We start from the raw sequence: 12385 nt of genomic DNA, 5'->3' as shown, positions 1-12385 counted from the left end.
TAGGTTGCGTAGATTCCTGTGCTGAATATCTTTTGCTGTTGCTGTGAAATTCGGTGCTTATCTCTAACTGCTTATTGCTTATAAAATTAGAGATGTATTAAATGTTGATGTTTAGCCTTTGCATGCAACTTGGCTATATGTTTGTTTACTTAAGTGTAAAATTTAGCTTGTGGGTTAGAACAAATCTTTTTTTTCTGTGATATCTGAAGTATAACTAATATGATTAAATTCTTTTCTTTTCTTTTTTTGCTTTTTGGAGGGGGAAGGGCAGGGAAACTGGGGTTAAGTGACTTGCCCAAGGAAACACAGCTAGCAAGTGTTAAGTGGCAGGCTGGATTTGAACTCAGGTCTTCCTGACTCCAGGGCCAGTGCTCTATTCACTGCACCACCTAGCCACCCCTAAATTCTTTTTTTCTTATCCATGTTCTAGATGAGATAAATTTTTATCATTAAACAGTTTTGAGGTATTATGAAAGTCTCATACAACTTTCTTTATTGTAGACCTCCACAATCTAAAATGCTGCGTGAAGATAAGAATCACAACATGTATGTTGCAGGATGCACAGAAGTAGAAGTAAAATCTACTGAAGAAGCTTTTGAAGTTTTCTGGAGAGGTAATTATTTCCAGAACTTAATATAATATGTCCTACTAAAAGTACTGTTAAGACTTAAACATCAAATACTTCTTAATTTAGCAGACATAGTATGAAATGAAGGCCCCTAAAGGTCATATTTCAGAATTAACGATTGACTTTTCTGTTATAGGTCAGAAGAAGAGACGCATAGCTAATACTCAGCTGAATCGTGAATCCAGTAGGTCACATAGTGTGTTCATCATTAAACTAGCTCAGGCTCCATTGGATGCAGATGGAGATAATGTATTGCAGGTGAAACTGCTTTTTTGGTGTCATTTCTTACATGAGTCCATTGTCTTCCTTCTAAAGCTATAAGTATAAGCCTTATTGTAGAATTTATAGGTGGTGATATTTTTTGAGAGTTGATTCATTTTAAATTTCATCACTTTAACTTAGAGATTGTTTTTTACAGATCTTTTAAGTATAATTTAATATTAGAAAAGTGTTAATGTTCATCTCAGATATTTGGAGCATATCTAGCTATTGAATATGATATGAATACTCTTATTCCTATTGTCTGGTCAGTGTAGATCATTTGAGTGCTGTTATCAAATTAGACATAGCATAATAAGGTAACATGACTCTTCCCGATGCTAACTTATTATAAATCTGGAATGTTCTACATATTGACTGTAGGCTTTTAGCATAGACTTTCATACATATTTAACCTGCTTCTTGTTATGCATTACATTCTAGTCACTAGGCTCTATGACATGTTTATTGATCTGTTGTCTCTATTTAAAACAGATAACCATAAACCAATGATGAAAAATAATTTGATAGATATGAATTCGTGTTTTTTCTGTCAGGAAAAAGAACAAATCACTTTAAGCCAGCTGTCATTAGTTGATCTCGCTGGAAGTGAAAGAACCAATAGGACGAAGGCAGAAGGTAACAGACTACGTGAAGCTGGTAAGCCACGGTTAACTAATGCGTCACTTGCAGTGCTGTTCTTTAGAAGTGCAGTGTTGTGGAAGAGAGACTGTTGAAATATTTTCAGTTAAAGTATAATTGTTTTCAAGTTCAAAAAGAGACTGAAAAATGTTGATAATACACTATTTCTTTGCTTCTAATATCTTTTTATTGATAGTTCCACTACAGAGATACTGATCTCTTTCAGAATCAATTAGTTTCAGTAAAATAAAATCTAATCTTTGGTACCCATTCATAATGGGGGATACTGTAAATGGCCGTTGTAGTATTTGTTGTGTTGGAAATTGTTGGGCCTGAGTTGTTTAAATTTCAATTATAATAAAAATGAGATGGAAAAGTTTCTATCATAATGGATGTTTTAAATGGACATATGCTTTTATAAATAATTAAATTTCTTGTTACTTAAAAAAAATAATGTAGGCATTGTTTGAAAATGTCATAAACTCAAAGAATATGTAGTCAAAAAGGACCTTAGAGATCATCTAACCTAACATCTCATTCAGGAAGGAGTCTTTTCTGCAGCATCCCTTACAGGTGCCATACAACATCTGTGTAATCTATTGGAGGGTCTATACCACTCTTGGATACCTCTTTTTATTCATCATTTCTTCCTTTTATTGAACAAAATCTTCTGCTTTATAATCTTCACTTACTGTTTTTGTTTAAATGAGTAAGTGGTTTTATATTGTCATATGTTTGAGCTATGAAATTTATGTGTTTCTTCTAGGCAACATTAATCAATCACTAATGACACTAAGAACATGCATGGAAGTCCTTCGAGAAAACCAAATGTATGGGACCAACAAGGTGAATAAGAGATTTTTTCAAGTAGTTGTGTAGTTTTACTTGTGTGGTTTATTTGATTTGGTAGATAAATCAGTTTGGCATTTAATGTATTTACAGATGGTTCCATATCGAGACTCAAAGTTAACCCATCTATTCAAGAACTATTTTGATGGGGAAGGCAAAGTGCGTATGATTGTGTGTGTGAACCCAAAGGCTGAAGATTATGAGGAAAGCTTGGTAATTTTAATTGACATATTCTTCAGAAGTTTCTGGATCTCTGAAGGAAAATATAAAATAAAAATCTTATTAGGAAATTGCTACTTTATTGAGTAATTTCTGAGGCAGCAAATATTTGTATTTTTTATTTGTTTTATATCCTAGCAAGTGATGCGGTTTGCAGAAATGACCCAAGAAGTTGAAGTAGCAAGGCCAGTAGACAAAGCAATATGTGGTTTAACTCCTGGCCGACGTTACAGAAATCAGGCCTTTAGGGAAGAACTTACACGCCGACTTGAGCTTCGAGGAGGTCCAGTTGGTGATGGTATGATTTGTAATTATACCTGTTAAACATACCTTCAAAAGTTATGGAGTCCATTTAATAGCATTCATTCCTTCTTCCTAAACTAAAACAAAGGATATGGAATTCTAATTAAATAGTCAACATTTTACTTAACCACTAGGAAAAAAAAATTGAAGCCTAAATTCAGTTGTTTCCTTTTTCTTATGAGCTCTTTACATTTTACATTTTCTAGAAGGTATGATTCCTCTGGAAATTAGCTGGTTGTATTCTCAAGCTATGAAATATGATAGTGAAACAAACTTGAATAAGTAGCTGGGTTTTTTTTTTTTTTTTATAACTTTTATTTAAATTCACTGATACAGAACAATCGGTTACAGAGATACTTCTGCAGAGTTTTCCACCCTTAACATCATGTGAAATTCTAGATGTCAATGATGAACACACACTTCCAAGGTTGATTGAAGTCTTAGAGAAACGCCATCACGTTCGACAAATGATGACAGAAGAATTAAATAAACAGGGTAATTTCAATTGAAGTATTTTGTAATTCATGTGAGATTTGTAATAGAATATAATATTTAGCTGAAATGGCATTTTTTCCTAGGTTCAGTTCATCATTCATTTAGTATTGATATTAGATATGTTCTGTCGAGAATAAGAACATTCTGTATGATAAAATGTTTAATCACATGAGTATTTATTTATATAAAATTTTGAGTTCCAAATTTTTCTCCCTTCCTCCCCTCCCTTCTTCCAAAAATGGTAGGCAATTTGATATAGCTACTATCGTATTCCCATATTAGTCACAGTTTGAAAGAAGAAACAGATCAAAAGGGGAAAAGAAACACAAAAAAGTATAAAGTAAGTGGGAAAAAAATGCTTCGATCTATATTTAGAATCCATCAGTTCTTTATCTGGATATGAATAGTGTTTTCCTTTGTGAGTCCTTTGTACTTGTCTCCGATCATTGTGTTATTGAGAAGAGCTGAGTCATTCATAGTTGGTCATCACACAATGTTTGTGATACTGTGTACAATGTTTTCCCAGTTCTCATTTTACTGTCTTTCCAGGTTTTTCTGAAATCTGCCTGTTCATCCTGTCTTATTGCACTATAGTATTTCATTACATTCATATACCACAACTTGTTCAGCCATTCCTTAATTGATAGGTTTCCCATCAATTTCCAGTATTTTTATCCCTAGAAAAGGGCTGCTATGAATAGTTTTGCACATGTAGGTCCTTGTCCCTTTTTTATGATCTCTTTGGGATATAGATTTCATGGTATTGTTGGATCAAAGGGTATGAACATTTTGGTTGCCTTTTGGTCAGTGGTTCTAAATTGTTCTCCAAAATGATTGGATCAATTCACAACTCCACCAACAGTGCATTAGTGTCCCAGTTTTTCCATATCCTCTTCAATATTTATTATTTTCCTTTTTTGTCATATTAACCAATCTGATAGATGTGAGGCAGTACTTTAAAATTGTTTTAATTTGCATTTCTCTAATCAAAAGGTATCTTTGATATCTTCACATGCCTTTAGGTAGCTTCAGTTTTTTCCATCTTAAAACTGCCTGTTCATATCCTCTGACCATTTATCAGTTGGGGGATGGCTTGTATTCTTAGCAGTTTGACTCAGTTCTCTATATATTTGAGAAATGAAGCCTTTATGAGAGACACTTGCTATAAAGATTGTTTCCTACTTTCTGCTTTCCTTCTAATCTTGGTTGCATTGGTTTTCTTTGTACAAAAGCTTTTTTATTTTAATATAATCAAAATTATCTCTTACATTTTGTAATGTTCTCTATTTCTTGCTTGATCATGAATTCTTCCCTTCCTCATAGATCTGACAGACAATTCTTTGCTCTTCTAATTAGCTTATGGTATCACCCTTTATTTCTAAATCATGTACCCATTTTGACCTTATCTTGGTAAGCAGTGTGAGGTGTTGGTCTATACCTACTTTGTGTCCTATAGTTTTCCAGTTTTCCCAGCAGTTTTTGTCAAAGGCTGGGGTCTTTGGGTTTATCAAACAGTAGGTTTCTCTGGTCATTGACTACTATGTATTGTATACCTAATCTATTCCACTGATACACCTCTCTATTTCTTAGCCAGTACCAGATAGTTTTGATGATTACTGCTTTATAATATAGTTTGAGATTTGGTATTGCTAGGCTATCTTCCTCTGTATTTTTTTTTTATTAATTCCCTTTGATATTCTTGACCTTTTGTTCCTCCAGATGAATTTTGTTGTTATTTTATTTTTTTTTTTTAAAGCAATCAGGGTTAAGTAACTTGCTCAAGGTTACACGGCCAGGTGTTTCTGGGTGGGTGCTAAGTGTCTGAGCCCGGAATTCGATCTCTAGGTCTTCTCAACACTGGAGCCAGTGCTCTTACTCGCTGTGCTACCTGGCCGCCTCATTGTTGTTATTTTTTTCTAGCTCTGTCAAATAATTTTTGGTAGTTTGATTGGTATAGCAATGTATAAATAAATTAATTTAGATAGAATTGTCATTTTTATTTTATTGGCTTGACCCACCCATGAGCAATTAATATTTTTCCAGTTGTTTAGATCTGACTTTATTTGTGTTAAAAGTGTTTTGTAATTGTATTCATATAGTTCCTGAGTTTGTCTTGGCAGATAGACTCCCAAGTATTTTATATTGTTTACAGTTATTTTAAATGGAATTTCTCTTTCTCTTGGCTGCCAGGCTTTGTTGGTCATCTAAAGAAATGTTGATGATTTATATGGACTTGACTTATATCCTCCAGCTTTGCTAAAGTTGTTAATTATTTCAAATAGTTTTTTATTAGATTCTCTAGTGTTGTGTAAGTATACATGATATCATCTACAAAGAAACTAGCATTTTAAAAGAAGGCTCCAAGGAAACAAAAGTTGTAGTGTCCATACTATTTGTATTATTGATTCTTTCATTACTCATCATGGATCTTGAATCTGACTCTGAGTGCTGCTCTGGAGCCATTCAATTATTCAAAGTGAGGAACGTGTGATTATAGTAAATTTAGAGAAATTAGATCTAGAGATAATTTTTGTATTGAAAGTCTATGATAATTCTAGGTATCATGACTTTCAAAGTTTGCATTTTTGAAGCATATTGTCATTTAAAATCTCAAGCCTTCTGCTTGAATTTTGGCCAGAAATTTTAATAATAATAGTTTATCAGCTATTGTTAGAGCTAATATTTGTTTAATGGTAGATATATTCACAGTCTTCACTGAACAAAGTTGAAATATTTGCGTTTTGGAATAAAAATTACTCTTGTAACTTTTCTTTTAACAGTGATTGCTTTTAGAGCTATGCTGCAAGACTTTGATAATGCTGTTTTAAATAAGGAAAATTATATACAAGGAAAACTAAGTGAAAAGGAAAAAGTAATCTTAGGGCAGAAAGCTGAAATAGAACGACTGGAAAAGAAAACTAAAACTTTGGAATATAAGGTTTGTTGTGATATTAGGGGTTTGGGGTAGGGGTCAGGGTGAGAGGGTTTATGGACCTGTGAGGGACCTCAAGCAATGCAGATTAGCAACTGTTCTGCAGTTTTTATTGTTTTTTAGAGAATTGCCTGGGGAGTGCCAAGAGGTTAAACGATTTGCCCCCAGTTACACAGCCATTGTGTATGTGTTAGAGATAGAATTGAAACCTAGGTCTTATTGATTCCCAGGTTAGGTCTGTAAGGTACTAAAATTATAGGCATATCAGAAACAGTGGTTAGTATATGGATAAAGCTAATTCCTAATTGAGGAACTTATTTAGCTCTAAATCCTGTGATATTATAGATATTATTTTCTCATGTCTCTCCATATAAAAAGGAAGAGAAATAGAGAAAACAAAATATAGAAATAACTTGAAATAACTTACAGGGAGAGCAGAGACATCAGGGTAGAGTTGATAGAGCACTGGTCTTGGAATCCTAAGACCTGGATCCCAACTACTGACTCTGGTAGTTATCAGCAGTCTGACAATGAGTGAGGGTCTTCTAGCATTAGTTTCCTCATGTGTAAAATGAGGGTAATAATGCTTGGCTTAGGAGATGGTTTTGAGCAAAACTCTTCCAAACCTTTATGGGTTTCATAAGTAAGCTGCTATAATTTTTTTATAAAGTTAACATTTTGAGTCAAAAACAGGACTCCCAAAGGAAGATAGAAAGCCAGCAGCTGCTATATTCATCTTGTAAAACAACTATTCCTCAGCTCTGTTGCGTGTGAGCCAGCTTCAGAGGTCCATTTTCTTCCTCAGTTCTTATGCATGTTCCTAGATCTACTTCATACATCTGCCTACATTTCTAGGTCTGGATGGATACAATGAGCATGTCCAATTAATGTTTAAAGGAAAAGTAACTTTTCTTTTAGTTTTCCTTGGAGCAAATTGGGGGGGAAGAGTTGATTTTTCAGCTACATAAATTGTTTGTATTCCAAACACATTGAAGAATAATAATTTGCCCTTCCAGATTGAGATTTTAGAGAAAACTACCACAATCTATGAGGAAGATAAGCGTAATCTGCAACAGGAACTTGAAAGCCAAAGCCAAAAACTTCAGCGCCAATTTTCTGACAAACGCAGACTGGAGGCCAGGTTGCAAGGCATGGTGACGGAGACTACCATGAAGTGGGAGAAAGAATGTGTGCGTAGGAGGCTTCATATTCGGAGTTTGATAAGTTGAGATTGCAGATAGTTTTTCTGTTTTAAATTATGTTACATTTGGATAGAGTTAGGTCCTGATAACAGTAGTACTTACAACTAAATCAATCTTTTTCTTATCTCTCCACTACTGTAAAACACATAACGTTATTAGCAAATTATGACAAGATGTCAGCTAGGTATAGTTAATTGCAAAGAATGAACAGGAAAAAAAGGTCACTTTTAAGAGATTGAATAGCAGTTTATTTTTGGTATTATTAAATCTGAATATAAATTTATATTATTAATCTTTAGGAACGTCGTGTGGCTGCCAAACAGCTAGAGATGCAGAATAAACTCTGGGTCAAAGATGAGAAACTGAAGCAACTTAAGGCCATTGTTACCGAACCAAAGAATGATAAACCAGAGCGACCATCACGGGAACGAGATAGAGAAAAGATTCCTCAAAGATCAGTTTCTCCATCTCCAATACCTGTAGGTTATTGATAGTTTGACAGTAACAAATACTAAAAAGCATAATTTGTAATTCCATTGTTTGATTTAATTTTCTATTAGCATGTTATTTGTTATTTATTTCTCTACTTCCCTCTCTGAAGCAATAATTTGCTAACTTTCCCAGATTATATGCTTTTTTTCTCTTTTGGATCCCTCATAGTCTGGGGGAACTGTCTCCATTGTTGTAGATTGATGATTTATCTTTAACTTATGGGACAATGAAAGGTTAAGTGACTTGTCCATGGTCACGTTGCTAGCATATGTCAAAGGTAGTTGTGCCTTATTCCAAGGTTGGCTTTCTACTCTGCTACTTAGACTCTCCAAGTTTTTCTTTAAAAATTAGAAATAAATAAGTGCACTAAGATATTAGCATTAAGTAGTACATTTTAAAAATGTATGGAATAATGTTACAGTAATTGTTCATTGAATTTCAGTCCATTGTGTTGCTCATTAATTCTTCTTCAATTTTTTTAGCTTTCTACTAACTATATTGCTCAGATTTCCAACGGCCAACAACTCATGAGCCAGCCACAGCTTCATAGGCGCTCTAATTCTTGCAGCAGTATTTCTGTAGCTTCCTGTATTTCGGAATGGGAGCAGAAAATTCCTTCGTACAACACACCTCTCAATGTCACATCTCTCGAAAGGCGTAGGCTACAGGAGCCAGGACAAAATAAAAATTGTATCGTATCAGACAGAAGGAGAGGGATGTACTGGCCTGGAGGCAGGGAGGTGGTTCCCTCATATAAAAATGAGATAGCAATAGAAGAGGAGCAGTGCTGCAGGGTTAGTGCCAATATTTTCAAGTATTATATAGCTGTAGTTTTTTTTTCTTTTAACTTAATTTAGAACAGGGGTTCTTAACCTATTTTGTATGTCATGGACCCCTTTTCAAGTCTAGTGAAGCCTATGAACAAGGGGTCTCAGAATAATGTTTTCAAATGCACAAAATAAAATACAATAAGATCGCAAAAGAAGTATATTGGAATAAAGATGTAATTTTTTTTTCTCATCCAAGTTTATCAACTCCAGGTTAAGAACCCCTAATTTAGATGATCATTCATTAAGCCTAGAATTTTAACAATGTAAAGTCAAATCTCTCTGCTTTTAATTTCATGCTACTTATTCATATTAACTTAAAATTATGATACTTCATCAAAACTAAAGAAATACTTTCCTCAGTTTTGGACATCTTAGGCATCAGGAATCTATGACCATTGTTCATATTGGTGTCCTAAGATATTTTTGAATTATGGTAAAGTGATCTGATGAACATCACATAAACTGTGACTATAAATGTTGAGAACAAAGTTTTAATTTTAGTTTTCTTCTTCACATACAGTATTCCCTTTGTCTTCCCAGCCATCCCCTCCCCCCCCAGAAAAAAACAAAACCAAACCCAATTTGTCAAAGATTATAGGATCATCTTGGTTGGTATTACAATTTTGAATGCTAATATGTCAATTCTAATTTATCATGGTTTGCCCTGAAAAATTTACAATATATTTGTGCATGAGAGTGGTGCCAGTTTTTTCATACTTTTTGCTCATAACAAGGATTAAGGTAAATTTCTTTTTAATTGAAATGAATTAATTCTGCATTTACTCATTTAATGTTATTTATTTAAATTAGAAAAAAATTTAGTTCATTCAGTAGTTATTCTAAACTCCTCAGTGTTAATGAAGGGGAGAAATTTTAGCTTTTTGTTCTTTTAAAAAATTATTAGTGTGTTACAAAGCATTTGATTTCTTGGTGTATTGAGAATATTTGTTTTTACAGATTTTGCCTTAATCCTTTTCTTGTAGCAAAGGTTGGTGTGTGGTCTCTTTGTGATTAACTCTTAAAATTCTAAAGCTACTTGCAGGGTCTTGATTATGGCTGTTAAATATTTGTAAATAATTTATATTCTATTGAAACTCTTTTTTGACTGGGAGATATTCAAGAGAATGTGATGAATCTTTATATTTTCCTTACTGAAACCAGAATCTTAAAGATTTAGAAGTGCAGCAGAATAGTTAATATAAAACTGTCATGTGGATCTTGGTTTTTTAGACATGTTTTATATCTTCAAGTTGAATGAATTTATATTTGAGCTGTGAGGAGAAAGCCTATTCATTTTGTAACGACCTGATATAAAGTAGAGTGTAAAGACTGTTGTTCCCAAAAGCTATTTAGGTATATATGCATTTGAATTTCTTTATTCACTGAATATTCTTTGAATAGTCACTGTATTCCCTTCTGGAAATTTTTTCCCCTACTTTCTCAGATAATCTGAACATTCATTCCATTACTACATATAACCTCCATTATAGTATTTTGGTTATTTCTTCATGGGTGTCTTTTTTTTTTTTAGCTGAATATTGGATGCTTGTCTCTCTCTCAAATGACTTTCTTCAAGCTCTAAGAAGGCGAAAGTGAAGTCAGAAGCACTAGATTGTTTGTTATAGTTTATTCAGGACTTGAATTTTGCTTTCTATTCTAGATGAGAATATAAAGGGACAATGTTTTAAAACTCTGCAAGTTAATGTTTTTGAGAAGGATGGATCTCTTTTAGGTGGTACTGGTTCTGGTGACTCAGTCAGCTTTATCTTTGCCACCTAGTAGATGACAAATTATTTTCTTGCTTCTAGAAATGAGCTTTAGGTCTAGCTTTTGTTGCATGAATCTTAATCTATAGAAGTAAAATTCTATAATAAGACAAGGCTATTTTTTCTAATTTGGAAACGATGGTAGCGTGAATTATTATTGTTCAGTCGTTTCAGTTGTATTAGACTCTTTGTGAAAGATACTGGAGTGGTTTGCCATTTCCTTCACCTCATTTTACAGATGAGCAAACTGAGGCAAAGAGGGTTAAGTGAGTTGCACAGGGTCACATGGCTAGTAAGTGTCTGAGGTCAGATTTGAACTCTGGAAGATGAGCCTGGCACTCTATCCACTGTACCACCCAGCTGCCCAGTCAGGGTGAATTGTATTGAGCCAGATCACGTCAGGATGTGTTGTTTACAAATATTAAGATTTCGATAATATTGACTGAATGGACACAGGTGAACTGGAAAGTGTATTGAAAACATTTGAATTCCTAAAACATGAATTATATTCTTTCTGTAGAGAACATACTTGATCAGTCCTTTCTAGACCCAAATGACTTGAGAATTGAGAAGTGACATCATAGAAAACATACAAACTCTTGAGTGCATGTGTGTGTGTGTTAGAGAGATGATAGTGGTAATATAGCCTTTTGACATCTATATTATTCATGTTCCTTCTTGGGAATTTATGAAGTAATTTTTACATTTGATTTGTGGAATAAATGGATTGTTGTACAGAGAAGTCATTTAGTATGTCTGGACAAGACATTTTATCCTATTTGTTTTGAAATTTAAACTTTGACCAAAACTATTCAAACTTGCTACATTCAATTTGAGTGTAATAGTTTTATTATATCAATTTTTTTTACTATTCTTAAATTTTAGGGCTTGTATAGAGAGTTTCTTTGCACCTTTTGCTTTGAAGAAAGCCTTCTGTAAATTAAAGTGTCTTGTGTGTAGATTTGAAGTATGCTAGTATGCAGGATAAAAGCTAATATCAAAATGGAAAATGAGGCCTTTGAAATGAAGAGAAGCCTAGCAATATTACCCAGAATTCGTTCTCTTATTTGGTTGCTGAAATTGAAGTTCACTGGTAGAACATGTCTTATAATAATTTGTTTAGTTATTTTATTTAACTGCAAAGAAAATATTTAAAATTAGTTGAATAGCACTTTTGGCTTTCATATTATTTTTCAGCTTTGATTTTGATATTGTGTTTTCAGTTACTATAACCTAGCCTGCTGCACTTCTAATAATACCCTTAGTGAAATTAATTTTGGGTTATGCTTGTTTCTTGATTACTCTTTCAATCTGATCAGAATGCACCACCAATTCGTCTCCGACACAGACGATCACGCTCTGCAGGGGACAGATGGGTAGATCATAAGCCTGCCTCTAATGTGCAAACTGAAACAGTCATGCAGCCACATGTCCCCCATGCCATCACAGTAGCTGTTGCAAATGAAAAGGCACTAGCTAAGTGTGAGAAGTACATGCTGACACACCAGGAACTAGCCTCTGATGGGGAGATTGAAACTAAACTAATTAAGGTAAAGAATTAATTTACACAGGGGCAGAATTATTTTTTAAAAATCTTTGCAACCCTTTCTCCCACTTTTTCTTACTGTTGTTTTGACACATGTAAGACAGTGTGATCTAATAAACAAAAGGGGAGTATTTTATTTTGTCATATTGGTTTTGCCGATGCACGTCAAAGTAAAAATAATGACCCAGCTGTGCAGATTGCAAGTAAGAACTAGAAAACTGT

The 12385-nt window shown here is 33.7% G+C and overlaps 2 protein-coding genes across 8 annotated transcripts in view; both read left to right on the top strand.

Annotated features, from left to right (window-relative positions):
* Positions 1–12385, top strand: part of LOC138169073 (large ribosomal subunit protein P1-like) — a 121585-nt gene that overhangs the window by 96238 nt on the left and 12962 nt on the right. The gene's annotated exons all lie outside the window — the stretch shown is intronic.
* Positions 1–12385, top strand: part of LOC138169071 (kinesin-like protein KIF23) — a 146890-nt gene that overhangs the window by 127015 nt on the left and 7490 nt on the right. For 4 of the 7 annotated variants that reach the window (XM_069098206.1, XM_069098198.1, XM_069098195.1 and 1 more), the window contains 12 exons: positions 502–614; positions 766–887; positions 1445–1547; positions 2296–2375; positions 2472–2591; positions 2736–2895; positions 3237–3395; positions 6176–6333; positions 7344–7517; positions 7829–8008; positions 8504–8815; positions 11937–12167. In XM_069098206.1, the coding sequence (XP_068954307.1) occupies positions 502–614; positions 766–887; positions 1445–1547; positions 2296–2375; positions 2472–2591; positions 2736–2895; positions 3237–3395; positions 6176–6333; positions 7344–7517; positions 7829–8008; positions 8504–8815; positions 11937–12167 (1912 nt within the window). The remainder of the gene's footprint in view (positions 1–501; positions 615–765; positions 888–1444; positions 1548–2295; positions 2376–2471; positions 2592–2735; positions 2896–3236; positions 3396–6175; positions 6334–7343; positions 7518–7828; positions 8009–8503; positions 8816–11936; positions 12168–12385) is intronic. The other 3 variants (XM_069098200.1, XM_069098199.1, XM_069098197.1) reach the window with 2 other exon arrangements.

Source organism: Petaurus breviceps, unplaced genomic scaffold, assembly GCF_028583685.1.
Source record: "Petaurus breviceps papuanus isolate PSGF00001 unplaced genomic scaffold, PetGlider_PUasm1.0 37, whole genome shotgun sequence".
Taxonomy (NCBI): domain Eukaryota; kingdom Metazoa; phylum Chordata; class Mammalia; order Diprotodontia; family Petauridae; genus Petaurus; species Petaurus breviceps.
This window is presented reverse-complemented; position numbering and strand designations above follow the sequence as displayed.